This window comes from Excalfactoria chinensis, chromosome 18 (genome assembly GCF_039878825.1).
Source record: "Excalfactoria chinensis isolate bCotChi1 chromosome 18, bCotChi1.hap2, whole genome shotgun sequence".
NCBI lineage: Eukaryota > Metazoa > Chordata > Aves > Galliformes > Phasianidae > Excalfactoria > Excalfactoria chinensis.
In genome coordinates, this window is record NC_092842.1 from 122,407 (window position 1) to 136,091 (window position 13,685).

Consider the following 13,685-nt stretch of genomic DNA (forward strand, 5'->3'; position numbering starts at 1 on the left):
CTGGTGTGGGAACAGAGCTGTGCATGAGGATCTGAGCCAAAGCCCTCCTGTGCTTGGGAGAGTGATCTTTGCAGCGGCTCTTTTCAAGTGGTGAGTGGGGCAGCCACAAGTCCCAGACAGGGCAAGGAGGGAGTGATAATTGCCATAAATACCCCGGTTTTTGCTAAGATGTGAAGCCCAAAAGGTCTTTTAAAGCAAAGAGAGGATCATTGTCTCTGCTCAATGCTCCTCTGTGTGCGGAGCCAGGGCAGCTCTGCCCCTGCCCTGGTGCTGGGCCTGCCTGACTGCATGGGAACATCCTGTACACTGTCCAGACTGTGCTGGCCCTGGGCCTGCTCAGTGCAGGGAAGCCCTGGGAACTAGGAAGCCCCTGTTGGGATCAAGGTCTCCCTGGGAGTGGGAGCCCCTGACACTGTGCTGATGTGTTGCTGTGTACCTGTCCCTCATCTCCATGTCTGGCCATCCTGTTACCATGAGTATGGTGGTCCAGTGCAATGAGAGCTGTGTCTGTACCCAGGGCTGTGAGCAGTGCTGTGCGCATCTTCCCTTCTTGCTGGGCTCTGATCTCACTGGGTTTGTACAGATCTGTGAATGCACAGCCAGAGATGCTGCTCACAGCTGGAGGCTGCTATGCATAGCAGGTCTTGGCTATGTCCAGCCTAATAAGCTGCACTAAGCCCTGACCCTGAGATGGTCATTATGGTGCCATGCCACCTGAGGACTCAAGACTTGAAGTATCTGTCACAGGTCCCATAACTGCTGGCTCAAGAGCGAGACAGTATAGGGGGTCCCCCATTGTAGGATCCTGATGTTGGGGCTGTTACTGGGCAAGGGGAAGCCACAGAGAGGCCTAGGCTCAACCAGGAGTTGCATCTGGCCTCCAGCCTGCACCAGGGGATGCAGCAGAGCAATTATTCCAAATGCCAGCAGGAACCACCACATCTTGGGACCCCAGCCCATGTGTTTTGTGCCTTTGCTTTTCCCCCCACTGTACAGAACCTGCTTTCTGCACGGTCAGCTTTCCTGCTGCTCTGGGCAGTTTACAGGAACTCCAGTACCCGGTGTGCAGTCGGACTGCCCACACCTTTCTATCCTGCTCTCTTCGTTGCAAACCACTGGGATGTGAACTGAGGACCTGAAGAAGCCACTGGGACCTGGGACACGGTTGGTCCCCTATGAGGTATGGAGTGAAGCCAGGCAGGGTGTGCTGTGCAGCTGCTGTCTGTGTTTGCTCTCAGTGCCTGGTGCTTTTCAGCCCTTTGGCCTGACACCCTGCTTATTCACAGGGGATGGCAGTGCCCCTGAGGTGTTCATCAGCACAGCACTCCTGGCCGGGCCAGTGACTGCAGCATAACCCTGACCTGCCTCATGTGCTCACTGCTGTCTAAGTCTGAGCCTCTTCCAAGGTACAGATTATTGAAGACAGATGCTCCCTCTGCAGGGAGACCTGGCAGGATGGGGATGGGGTGGAGGTGGGGCTCCCAAAATTCCTACTTCCTTCCGCAGCTGCGTTCCATGGGGATCGTGACTTTACTCTCCCCATTACATCAAGTGCAGCTGCTGTGGTGGATATCTGCCCCGCTTCCTCCCTGGGGGAGTGTCAGCCATAAGGGAGCAGTGTGGTGCTGATGGGGCCTTGAGGTGCACAGGAACATTGCCACGTGTCCCTGGGAGTGCTGCAGCCGTGGGGAGGGCTGAGAACGAGGTGTGCTGTGAGCAGCTGCACCCCTGAGGGCTGCTAACAGGCAGTTCCTGCACAGTGCTGGGCTAACCGGAAGAGGAATGTGCTTTGTCATGGACTAAACAAAGCAACCCCAAAGGCATTGCCTCAGAACCAAAGTTTTGTTGAGCCCAAAATGCTTTGTATTGGTTTGAGTTCACTTTGGACTTGTTAAAAGATGCTTTTTTTTTTCCTTCTTCTGTATTTAGGGCCAGTTCGAAGGGAAAGGCCATTTTTAAGTGACAGATGCAGATTTGGTCCCATCTTGGTTCCTCTGGTATGAACTCTCTACACAGAAAGTATCAACTGCTTTGGGATGCTTCCAAAATCTTGATTAGATCTTAATGTCTTCCAAAACCCCTATCAGTGCTCAGGCCAAGGCACTTTGCAGGCAGTTTGATGTACTGGGCTGGGAGCTGCCCGGGGTTCAGAGGTGAGCCCAAGGCAGCCTGGAGAGAGCTCAGCCATGAGTAACCAAGTAAGCTCAGATGTCATTAAATATTTAACGTGGATGGCTTGGTAAGAAAACTGGGCTTGCATGAGACATCTTGGTGCTGTGTCCCTGTATGGAGCTGGGGACAGAAGTAGCTTCCTCCCCATGGCTTCCCCTGCTTTGCACCATCCAGCACACGAGGCAGTGCCTCTTCCCCCTTTGCTTCTTTGCCCAAACCTGGAGGGCTGTTTCTGACTCTGCTGCTTTGCACATTTCCCTCTGCTGAGCAGAGTCAGCTGCTGCTGACTCTCAGAAACCCATAAATCTCCTCAAACCTTCTGAAATTGTGAAATTAGCCAAAAAAAGAAGAAAAAAAAAAGAGGGGGAAGGAAGGAGGAAGAAAGCTTTGTCAATAATACATCCAGGAAAGAATTTTTTTCCTCTCTGGGGGGTTCTGTATGCACAGGAATCATCTCAGAAAGCATCTCAGAACACAGCTATTCCCACCACCTTTCCCTCGCCCATGCCTCTGCTCCTGCTAAGGAACCAAGTTTTAGTGAGCATCACCCCAGGATCAGGCCCTGTTTGCTCTTCTACTCCACAGTGCAGAATTTCAGGATCACAGAGTGCCATTATTTCCTCCAATTGCAGCTGCCGACATCGCGTGTTTCAGCTCAAAACTCCAGTTCCCACCAAAAGACAAAAAAACCTCCAGTTTCGCCATCGTGTTCAAAAACTGAAAACTGCAACATTGTTCTGCAGCTCGTTAGCTGTCTCTTCCTCTTTTTCTTAATTGTTTATTTAATTGTCATGATTTGGGAATATCCAATTCTCATTTTTGAGTTCTGAGTCATTTGAGAAACAAAGCCCAAGAAAGACAAGGCAGAACGGGAAGGCAGGAGCTGTGCAGGAGGACTCCTACCAAAGGTCCTGGCTTGGGCAGCCAGGAGGGGCGAATATGGAAACAAATGGCCTTAGTCAGCTGATTGGAGTTGATTTGTCCCTGGCCTGGGTATGGGTCAGGTCGATAACCTGGCTTCGGTTAGGTGGTTTAGCAGCAGCTGCACAAAGCTTGCAGGTATTGCCCCGCACATCCCTGGGTTTGCTGGAGGAGCTGAGCCCAGATGCTGCCCAGGAGGCCGCATGGAGGTAGATGTCAAGGCAGTGGCTTAAGGAGAGCATATTTCCAGCATCCTTTGCCCAAAGCAACAGCTGGAGAGTTTTCCTACCCAGTACCCAGGTGTCTGTAAGCGTGGAGCTGCAATCCTGCATGTTTGGGCACAAAGGTGGCTGTGACACAGCACAGGGCGGCCACCGAGCTCTGGGAGCTGAGATGGGGAAAGAGGCCACATGGCCAATCCTCGGCCTGCAGGCTTTGCTCCCCCATCCCTGTGCCCTGGGAAGCTCACTGTGCCCTCCCTGCAGTCTGTCCTGTGAGTGCCTTCATCTGCACCGCCCACGCCATCACAGCAACACTGCTCTGCTGAGCACCTGGGTTCTGCTGCCAGGAGTGACACCTCAAGGCAGGACGGCTGCACGCAGGGAGCTGGATGGTCACAGATGGGCTTGTTGGGGAGAGGGTGGGAAAATGCCATTTACACAAAGTGCTCCTTTCCTCATCACTGGGACAAGCCCCAGGGCGACAGCTCCAGAAAGGAAGTGGTTCTCAGGGGGTTTTCTCCTTGTGTTCTGGGGTGTGGGAAGGACTGGAAACACGCCTGCTGGCTGAAGGCGCTCCTTTGGGGCCGTGTGCCTCCACCGAGGGACAAAAACCATCTATCAAAAGGAAACTCTGTTGCTAGGGTGAGAGACAACAATGCCAGCACACTTACACTGAGCCACAAAGCCAGCGCTTCCCCTGTGGGACCGGCAGGATGTGGCAAGGAGAGGGCATGAGGTGGGGGGCTGCTCTGGGGGAGCTGGAGCATTCACTGCTTCATTTTGCTTCAGTTGTAACTCTGTCTTACATAGTTTTCTTCCGCTTTATCCTTATTCCATAAGAAAATGCCTTAATTCCTGAAAGGCTGATCGGGGCCTCAAATCATGAGGCTTTCAGGCTGTGGGTGCCCATCCCTGGGTCCCTCCAACCCAACCGTGCTTCAGTTCTGTGATTTTGACATCCCAGCAGGGCAGCTCCATCCACCCCCCAACCCCCCCCCCCTGCAGAAACGGCCCTATTTCCTGGCTCTTTGGGGACTGGGAATGCTGCTCCCCCAGCCAGGGACCCCTCTGTGAGCCTCTGGGCCACTGTTGCCCTGGGAGATGAGAGCAGGAAAAGGTTTTAGAAAAGAAGGCAAGAATGGAGACTTGTGCTTGGGTTTGATCTTCGCTTCCAGGCAAGCAAAACTTGCCAGGAGCAGATTATAGTCTTGGAAAAGCGGCTACATTGTTGGTGAGAGGAAAAGCTTTGGGCTCAGAGCTGAGGCTCAGGGCCATCGGGGTGAGCTCCCACCCCCAGGTGCTGCGGACACTGGCTTAGCAAGAGGTGTCCTCATTTTGTTTTGTTGCACCCCTTCATTTCTTCCTATCCCAATGGAAACTGAATCTGCAGCCTTGCTGCCCACAGATGGAATTCCAGACACAGCAGCTTCACATTTGTGTGCTGGTGGCTCGGTGCTGGAGGCTGGTGCATGCACTGAGGAGACATTCAGCACCAGCAGTTTGGGCGGCCCAGGTGCCCAAGTCATTGGGCTCATGCAGAATTCAGAGTGCTCACAGGTTCATGGGGAGGATCCCCAGGCTCTCAGCAGGTCTGAGCTCAGTGTTGTGCTGGAGCAGCTCTTGAGCATGTCGTGAGGCAGTGTGAGCGCTGCTGAGCTGTGCTGGGGCTCATCTTATCACAGCTCATCCATATCTCTAGAAGCCGCTTTCACTGCTCTCCTTGGTGATATCTCCTTGTTTATTATTTTGCTCACTGTTTGATCCCTCTGTGTAAGCAAGCTCAAAATGTCCTTCTCAGGCAGGGGCCCAGCCTTGCTTGGCTTGGTGCTCCATTTGGAAATGCATTACATTATTCACTTGTGACCGTATTCAAAACAATCCCAATATATGTGTGAGCTCCTCAGGGCTGTCATAAACTTGCAATGATTAAAAACAGTAACGGGTTGGTAATACTTAATCTTGGAAGGCGAGACTCCTGAGGGCTTTCCATAGCGTTCCTGGTGTTGCATACACTGAAGCTCTCGGAGTCTTGGGGACGAGGGGTCCTCCCCTTTCCCGGAGCCCGGCTGGGGGTGGGGGCGCGGGGGCCTGAGCCCCACGGGAGGGTGATGGTCAGGGGCCGGGCAGGGTTTGCGCCCTGGGACGGGGACAATACCTGGAGCGGGGGGAGACGGAGCCCCGTTCGGGGGCGTGGGGCGGTGGGGGCCGAGAGTCCGGGGCGGGGGTCGGCGTAGGGCCGAGCAGCACGGCAGGGCCCGGTGTCCCGCCCGGGTGGGCCGGGGCGGCGGTGACTCAGCCGGGAGAGGCGGGCGAGGAGGAGGAGGAGGAGGAGCGGCGGCCGCCGCAGAGCCGCTCACCTGCCCCCACAGAGCAGCAGCAGCGCCCGCCCGGCCCCGCCATGGCCCGCCGGGCCGCCGCCGTGCTGCTGCTGCTCGCCCTCGGCTGCCTCCTGGGCATCCTCCTGCTCTGCCTCGGCTCCGGGGACACGCGCGGTCCGCCGAGCTTCAAGGTGAGCGGGGAGGGACCGCGCTGTGGGGTGGGGGTCCCGGGAGCGTCCCGAGAGCCGGGCAGCCTCTGCGATGCGGGGCGGCTCCGCGATGCGGGGCTTCCACTGCGGTCCTCGAGCCGCTGCCGCGGGGTCGGGTCGGGGGACGGCGAGCCGGGCGGGCGCCTCCCGCTGCACTGCACTGCGGAGCGAGGAGAGCAGCTCTTGTCTATGAGAACCAGCTGCTCTTTTTTTTTTTTTTTTTTTTTTTTCATTGTACTTTCAGGCACCGAAGGAAGTTTCCAACCAGCTCCTTGCTGGGGAAGTGCTCCAGTTTACTCTTTTGTTTTAAAAAATCCCATGTCCTCCAGGGACAGACAACTAGTGCAGGCAGCTCCTGTCCTGAAAGTGCTTCACCCCAAACCTCTTTCTCACCCCAAGCTTTCTGAGCGAGCGTGGATGCCAGCGGTGTGTCTTCCCTCTGGATTTGACCGCTGCCATAAAGATTATGTTGAGAAAATGAGTTGGCTTAGCCGGGGTGATAGTCCCCAGTTGTCACTAGACTGTAATAATTAACTCTTTCCCTGTGACGCATTGCTCTGCCCTGTACTGTGGCATTTAGGACTAGGCTTATAGCTGTTTTCCAGATGGATTTCTTCCCTTTGGACAGCGGGGAAACAGATGGACCCCTGCTGAGTCCCACCTGTGTTTGCAGTGCTTTTGTCGCTGTTCAAAGCCTGTTCTCCTGCAGTGGAAACCTGAAGCCAGCTGTGCTTTCCTCTTTTCCTTTTCTCTCCCTGCAGGATGGGGCTGCACCCAGGTTCCCGAGGCTGAGCCCAGGGACCCAAGCTTTGCCCCATCTCTGGATGGAGCAAGCATAGATGCAATCCAGCACAGTGACCGCAGTGGGGCCGTTGCCACTGAGGCACCACCCACAGCCACTCTGGAAGACAGGAACTGTGTCCACAGCCCTGCTTGGGGCAGGAGGAGGCTGAGGCAGTGAAGCAGGGGGTGCCAGGCAACAACCAGCAGCTTCCCAGCCTGTGTCACGCTGCTGGGGGATGAAGGTGCCCTTGGGGCGGGCGGGGTGTGAGCTCCTGCTGGCCTCAGGATCAGCCCTGGGGTCAGGTTGTTGGCAGTGGTAGGAGTGGTGCCGTGGCCCTGCTCCATTACTTAGTCCTCTGCTCCTGTACTTAGTCCTCATTAGCAGCGACTGCTGGATGGTAGCTCAGCTCACTGGTGAGATAAGGTTAACCCACAGCTCCACTTCTCCTTCCAGCTCCTCTGCTTGGAATATAGCCCTAAAAATACCCCAGATTATTTATTCTGCTGCCAGAGGGACTGATCTTGGGAGTGTGCTCTTCTTCCCTTCTGGGTACACAACTGAACTTACAGCATCGCAGCCTCACAGCTCTGAGCCATTTTCTTTCCTTCTGTGGGATCAGTGGATCCCGTGGATACACAGTTCAGCTGTCACAGTGCCACCACTGCAGTGCACTACAGGTGCACAGGGCTTCTACTGCCTGTCTGGCCCAGTCATCCAGGGCAATACTGGGGATGGTGTGGAGGACATTGGGCCCCTGGGCCACCTTCCTGCTGGCCGCAGGTCTGGTGGGCACACACGTGGTGCTGAGCAGCTGGGTGGAGCTGGGACCCCCCTGGGGACCCTCACCTTCAGGGCCCTGTCCCCACCAGCAGCCCACGGGCAGGGCTGGGAGAGAAGCAGCCTGTCTGGGGGCCATGTGGGTGGTAAAGGGCTTCACAACATGCAGGTAAAGCCCTTCTCCGGGCCACGTTTAGGATGGAGGTGGTCTCACCCCATGGAGATACTCAGCTGGGGCAGAGTGCTTTCTGTCTCCTGCCAGCAGCAGCACAGCCGGGCCCGGCCAGTGCAGGATGCCCAGCAGTCCCATGTCCTTAGTGGAGTCTGGGGGCTGTGGGTGGTTTGGGAAGGGGTGGCTCCTCCTGGAGCCGGGTAACCATGCTTGGCAGGAGGAAAGGGGTTATTTATAGCCGGAGAATGGCCGAGCCTTACAAGGGCAGGCAGGGATGAGGTGGCGGGCTGCCCTTCTTTGGAGCGCAGGGTCCCGGGGCAGCACTGGATGAAGGGAGCGCTTCCCCGTGTCCCCCCGCCCTGAGCCGCGCCTGTTCCGCGGAGGGAGCGCGGTGCGCGTGGTGGGGCCATGCCGGGCACAGCGCTGCCCGCCTGCCGGAAGGGCCCGGCTGACCCTCACCTCTCCGCCTGCAGTATGGCATCGTGCTGGACGCCGGGTCCTCCCACACGGCCGTGTTCATTTACAAATGGCCCGCGGACAAGGAGAACGACACTGGAGTGGTCAGCGAGCACAGCATGTGCGACGTGGAGGGTAAGGGCTGTCCCGGGCGCGGCGGTGGCACGTCCCTCGCTGGCTCTGCCGCCTCCCCGCGCTCCGAGAGGGAGCAAGGAGGTGCTAGGAGGGGTCCTGCCCTGCTCCCTAAACCTCCCCCGTTCCCAGGGAAGATGTGCTTGGTGGGAGCAAAGCCTCTCTCCAAGCATCCTCCCTCCATTCCCGTGGCTGCAGGGTGATGCAGTTTCCCTCTCTATAGGTCCCGGCATCTCCAGCTACAGTTCAAAACCTCCGGCTGCTGGGAAAAGCTTAGAGCACTGCCTGAGCCAGGCTATGAGAGATGTGCCCACGGAGAAGCATGCAGGCACTCCACTCTACCTGGGTGCCACAGCTGGCATGCGCCTGCTCAGGTGAGCGTTAACCCTGCTGTGCTGCCAGGGGCTTGGGGATGTCCCTGCAGGTATGCAACCTTCCCCACCTGCCTGCAGCTCTTGCTCTGCTCCTTGCACTACCGTGTCTCCATCTATCCTGCAGAATTGCAGACCCACAGTCCTCAGATGCTGTCCTCAGTGCAGTGATGGCCACACTCAAGTCATACCCCTTTGATTTTCGGGGAGCAAAGATCCTGTCGGGGGAAGAGGAGGGGGTGTTTGGCTGGGTCACAGCAAATTACCTCCTGGAGAACTTCATCAAGGTGAGCAGGGGCACGCAGCAGGGCAAGTGGGACAGCCAGGCTGCCTGGCAGCTCACCACGTCCTACACCCACCACTGTCTCCTTGCCTAGCGTGGTTGGCTTGGGGAATGGATCCAATCCAAGAAGAGGACCCTGGGGGCCATGGACTTCGGAGGTGCTTCCACGCAGATCACTTTTGAAACCAGTGATGCCATTGAAGATCCCAAAAATGAGGTGATGCTGAAGCTGTATGGCCAGCCATATAAGGTGTACACCCACAGCTTCCTCTGCTATGGAAGGGACCAAGTTCTCAAGAGGCTGCTCTCAAAGATCCTCCAGGTACTGGCACATGCTCACCTGCCTCCACCCCAGCATTCATACAGAATGGGAGGTACCAGACCCGACTCCCTACAAGCACCATGCTTTGGACTTTTGTCTGCCCCCCTGGGTTCAGCAGTGGGGGCTGGGGAGGGATGATTTGCAGAGACCCAAGGGTTGCCAGGCCTCTTGCTTCCCCTGCAGGCATCTCGTAGCCCTGTTCACTAGGATGGGACAGCTGCACACATTTCCCAGGCAACTCAACTCAGTGCAACTCAGCTCAAAAGCCAACACTGGGTTTTGCCCCTTAAACCTCTCCCACAGTCCCAGGGCTTCCTCCCCTCTCCCTAAGCCTGTGTCAATTATCTCCAGACACTGATGGCAACTGCTGGCTTCTGTGCTCCTCTGCGTCCTGCTGCCCAGGCTCATCAGCACCTCCCGACCAGGAACTGGAGGCAACGCAGCACGGGCTGTGGCACAGGGGAGCTGGGATGATGTGTGTTGCTCCTCCGGCAGGCTGAGAACTACCAAGGAACTGTTGCCAATCCTTGCTGGCCCAAGGGCTACCGCAAGAGTCTGTCACTGAGCAGCATCTATGACAGCCCCTGCACGGAGAAGGAGAAGCCTGACCTTCCCCTCAACACCACCATCATCATGTCCGGCACTGGGAATGGGAACCTCTGTGCTGTGCACGTCAGCAAGCTCTTCGACTTCACCAACTGCTCTTTCTCCCGCTGCTCCTTTGATGATGTTTTCCAGCCTGAGGTTTCAGGAAACTTCATTGTAAGTTCCAGCACAGAGCAGGGTGGTGGGCTGGCAGTGTGGAGGGCCCAGGTGTCACATGGCAGCAAAGCCAGACCACAGCTCTGCAAGGGTTTGCTATCAGCTTGTCATACAGCTGCTTCCATTCCTCCATTAGGCCTTCTCTGCCTTCTTCTACACGGTGGACTTCATACAGACAGTGATGGAGAGACCTGTACACTTGCCCAGTGACCTAAAGGATGCTGCTGAGGCCATCTGTGCTACCAACTGGAATGAGGTAGGCTCCCCAGGGAAGAGCTTTGTGTGGCTCACAGGCTCAGAGAGCATCCCTTAGAGGGGCCTGGGTGTCCTGGCACCCTCCCATCCCATGCAGCAGGGTTGGTGATGGTTCCCACATGGGACTAAGAGGGGCTCAGGGGGGTATGAGTAGCACCTTGACCAGCCAGGTGCAATCACCCAGAGCCTCAGGCTACAGAAACATCCTGGACCCTACTGGCTTGATCTCTTCTCTCTGTCCCCCCATGGTCCCATTCAGCTGTACCAGAAAGCTCCCAGGCTGGAGAAGAGGCTGCCTGACTACTGTGCTACCAGCATGTTTGTTTATCTGCTCATCACAAAGGGCTACAACTTCAACAATCGTTCCTTCCCCAATATTGCCTTCCAGAAAAAGGTGGGTAACACAGGGGCAGGTAGCCATCCCATGGTGTTCATTCAGCACTGGGACAAAAAGTAAGGGAGATGAGCCCACACCATTAGCTGGAAAATGTGCAAGGGAAGGTCCTTGGGAACAGGAGCAGGATGGGACTCCCAGTTTTGGGGACAAATGAACTGAGTTAACCGTAGGGTGGTCACTGAGTCAGGAAATTCAGAGTCCACCAGTTTCTCGTTGGTTCTCCAAACAGTGCAGATCTCAAACAACCCGGGCTTGTTGGGAAGTGAGCTCAGGGTGGGACCCTTTTTGCCAAGACCCACCACGTACCTGGGGCATGGGATGGGCAGGAAGGTCAGGACTGACCCAGGCACATAAAATCCTCTTCCCATCAAATGAGACCAGTTAAGAATATGAACACTGACCCACCAGGGCATTGTTTGTGCCTGGGCTGACCGGACCCACAGGTGAGCAAGGACTCGGTGCTGTGAGCTGCATTGGGCTGACAGTGGAAGGTCCCCTGGATGGCCTGCAGAGCTGGGCTGACTGGGACAGTGACCATGCTGTGCTGTTTCCAAAGGCAGGAGAAACATCCATCGGTTGGGCCCTTGGCTACATGCTGAACCTCACCAATATGATCCCAGCAGAGGAACCTGCTTCCCACAGAAGCATGCTGTACAACTACTGGGTCATCCTCATCCTGCTCTTTGTGATCACCACCCTGACAACTCTGCTGACTGCTGTCTACCTGCTCCGGCACAGCAAGTCCAGCACAATCTAACCATGGGACAGGACAGGCCTTCTCTGCAGCACTCAGCACCATCCTTCCTGATGGAGTCTTCATGGCCTGAGTACTTGGGATGCAGCAAGTGCTCAGAGACACCCTCCCCGACACCTGATGCTGTCTGCCCCAGAAGGAAAGCTGCACCTTTTTGCCCTCCCCTTGCTTTCAAGCTGCAGAAAGAGGGGGGATAAAAGAGGAAGAGAATGTCTTAAGGGATTCCCAGTGCTACTCAGGGACAGATGCTGGAGCAGGCTTGAGGTCTGGACATTCGTATCTGGGGTATCTGTCTGCCTCTGGTCTGGACCACTGAGCACAAACAACTGTATTCTCATATACATGGGGAAGGTGGGAAACATTACTCTAGTCCTTATAGACGATTCACTACCTGTCCCTGGAGAACCAGCCCAGCCATTCAGGGGAGCTCTGGGCATCACCCGGAACTTAACTGTCTTTCTGGTTGATGCACAAACCCCACTGAACTCCCTGAGGGCCAAATCCTCACCTGGACTTCCACCTGTCTCAGCTCAGGGCCATCGGGAAGGGGCTTAGCAACAAGCAGAGCAGGCAGCTTCCCATGACCCCCCAGCAATCAGATGCAGTGCCTTCCTCATTCCTGCAGTTCCTACACCAGTCTCAGCTCTGCCACAAGTGCTGCCTTAAGTTCCCAGGTGTGCGACTGCTTCAGCAGGGGCTTGGACTTGCTGCAGGAGCAGTGCTTTGTGTTGCTTGAGGGTTTGAGCCCTGTGTCGCCCCAAGGCAGACAGCTGGGAGGATGTGCCTTTATTTCTGAATGAGTGAAGGAAAAAAAACAGGGACATGGGAATGTGCAGGAAGGCTTGTGGGCTTTGTTTTCTTTTGTTTTGTTGGTTCTTTTTTTATAATCAGAAATAAATCTTTGTAACCACTCCCATGGCTTTGTTGGTATCACAGCAATGGGCTGACAAAGCCTGGCTGTGCTGCAGGCACGGGGGCACCAGTGGGCTTCTCTGGGATACAACTGCATGCCCAGCTTTACCCAAAGGACTCACTCCCTTCAAGCCCACCTGGTGCTCAGACACAGCCATGGCTTTGTATGCTCTCCCAGCTGCAGAATCCCCAAAGAGAGGCCAGGCTGGACTTAAAGTCTGCGATCAGGCCCACCTGGAAATGGAAGTTTCAGCCAGCCTAGCTGAGTTCAGGCTTCCCAAACATGGTCAGCCCAAAGGCGCACGCTGGCAGCTCCGCTCTGTGCAGTCCCTGCACTCCGGGACACACAGGAAGGGCTCTGGTGGCCATGCAGGGCAGAAACATAGTCTGCAGCACTCCAGTTTGTCAGGGCAGGCTGCTCTGAGCTGCCAGGCTCCCAGAACCACCCCGACAAATGCACAGAGGCCATCCCAGCTCCTCAACCCCATCCGCTCACAGACTGCTGCCCAGCCAAGTTCCTCAGGAGAGAAGCAGCCTCTCACTGCCCTCCTTGTTCTCACAGTACCATTTCTGCTCCACGGGTTTCCACACCGACTGACATCCTGCCCTGTTCTCATCGCGTTCCTGTAGCACCGTGCTCTGCTTAGTGCGTCCTTTTCTCATTTCAGCTTCTTCCCATCTCCCTTTAGGAGCAAATAGGATTCCGGCTCAGACGATGTTCCAACGTTGCCTCCCGCCTTTCCCTTTCCCAGCACAGGAGCTCCCTCCCGCGGCTCTGCTCAGGGACTGTGCTCGGCTCTCAGGCGGAAGGAAGCGCTTCTGCTCCCCCTAAGAAGCCGAACTGCTGCCGCCCCGCTGTAAGAAAGGAGCTTGCTGCAGCACCCAGGCTGGGCTCTCTGAGAAATTCAGCTGCAAGCGATTCAGAGCTGCACATCCAGAGCTGCCAGTTTAACCTACGGGCTTCATTCGGGGGTTGCAATTAGGAGAGAAAAAAAAGGACATACAATTCCAGATCTTCCCCTGTGCATCTCTGGACACTTGAGCATTCCCTTCCCCACGGGTACAGCACCCAGAGGCAGAGCCTGAGGCCAGTGGGGTGTCTCAGCCCGGCTCTGGGCACGCGCACCCTGCTCCCTCCATTGGGGCAGATAGCAAGGCAGTTCAGGGCAGCAGCATTTGGGTGAGCAAACAAGCTGCGCTGTTGGGAGCGCAGGGAGACTGTGATCAGCAATGCTCAATGACCAGAGAGCGTGTGGCAGCAGCTTTGCCCCCTCACAGTTCTGTCTGGACGTGTCCATGTCTAGAGACATTTCACAGCCCAGCACACTTGCACTGTGACTCCTGTGGTCTCAGACAGACCAGATTTTTCTGCTTCAACATACAGCAGAGATGTGTCCAGCTGATGTTTGCCACCTGCACTCCAGCTCCTTCCATTCCACTGCCAGACATTCCTTCCACCACAGTGTG

General features: G+C 56.1%; 1 protein-coding gene across 1 annotated transcript; it reads left to right on the forward strand.

Annotated features, from left to right (window-relative positions):
• Positions 1-5,595: 5,595 nt before the first annotated feature.
• On the forward strand, positions 5,596-12,218 carry ENTPD2 (ectonucleoside triphosphate diphosphohydrolase 2). Its single transcript, XM_072352628.1, has 9 exons — positions 5,596-5,823; positions 8,048-8,165; positions 8,386-8,536; positions 8,661-8,820; positions 8,911-9,138; positions 9,634-9,900; positions 10,037-10,156; positions 10,415-10,549; positions 11,109-12,218. Exons 1-9 carry the CDS (start codon positions 5,713-5,715, stop codon positions 11,307-11,309), a joined length of 1,491 nt encoding a protein of 496 aa, XP_072208729.1. The 5' UTR covers positions 5,596-5,712; the 3' UTR covers positions 11,310-12,218.
• Positions 12,219-13,685: the final 1,467 nt, after the last annotated feature.

Coding starts and splice junctions, on each gene's coding strand:
- ENTPD2 (XM_072352628.1), top strand. CDS start 5,713: ATGGCCCGCCGGGCCGCCGCCGTGCTGCTGCTGCTCGCCCTCGGCTGC. Junction 8,166..8,385: donor CAGCATGTGCGACGTGGAGG/GTAAGGGCTGTC, acceptor CCCTCTCTATAG/GTCCCGGCATCTCCAGCTAC. Junction 9,139..9,633: donor TGCTCTCAAAGATCCTCCAG/GTACTGGCACAT, acceptor CTCCTCCGGCAG/GCTGAGAACTACCAAGGAAC.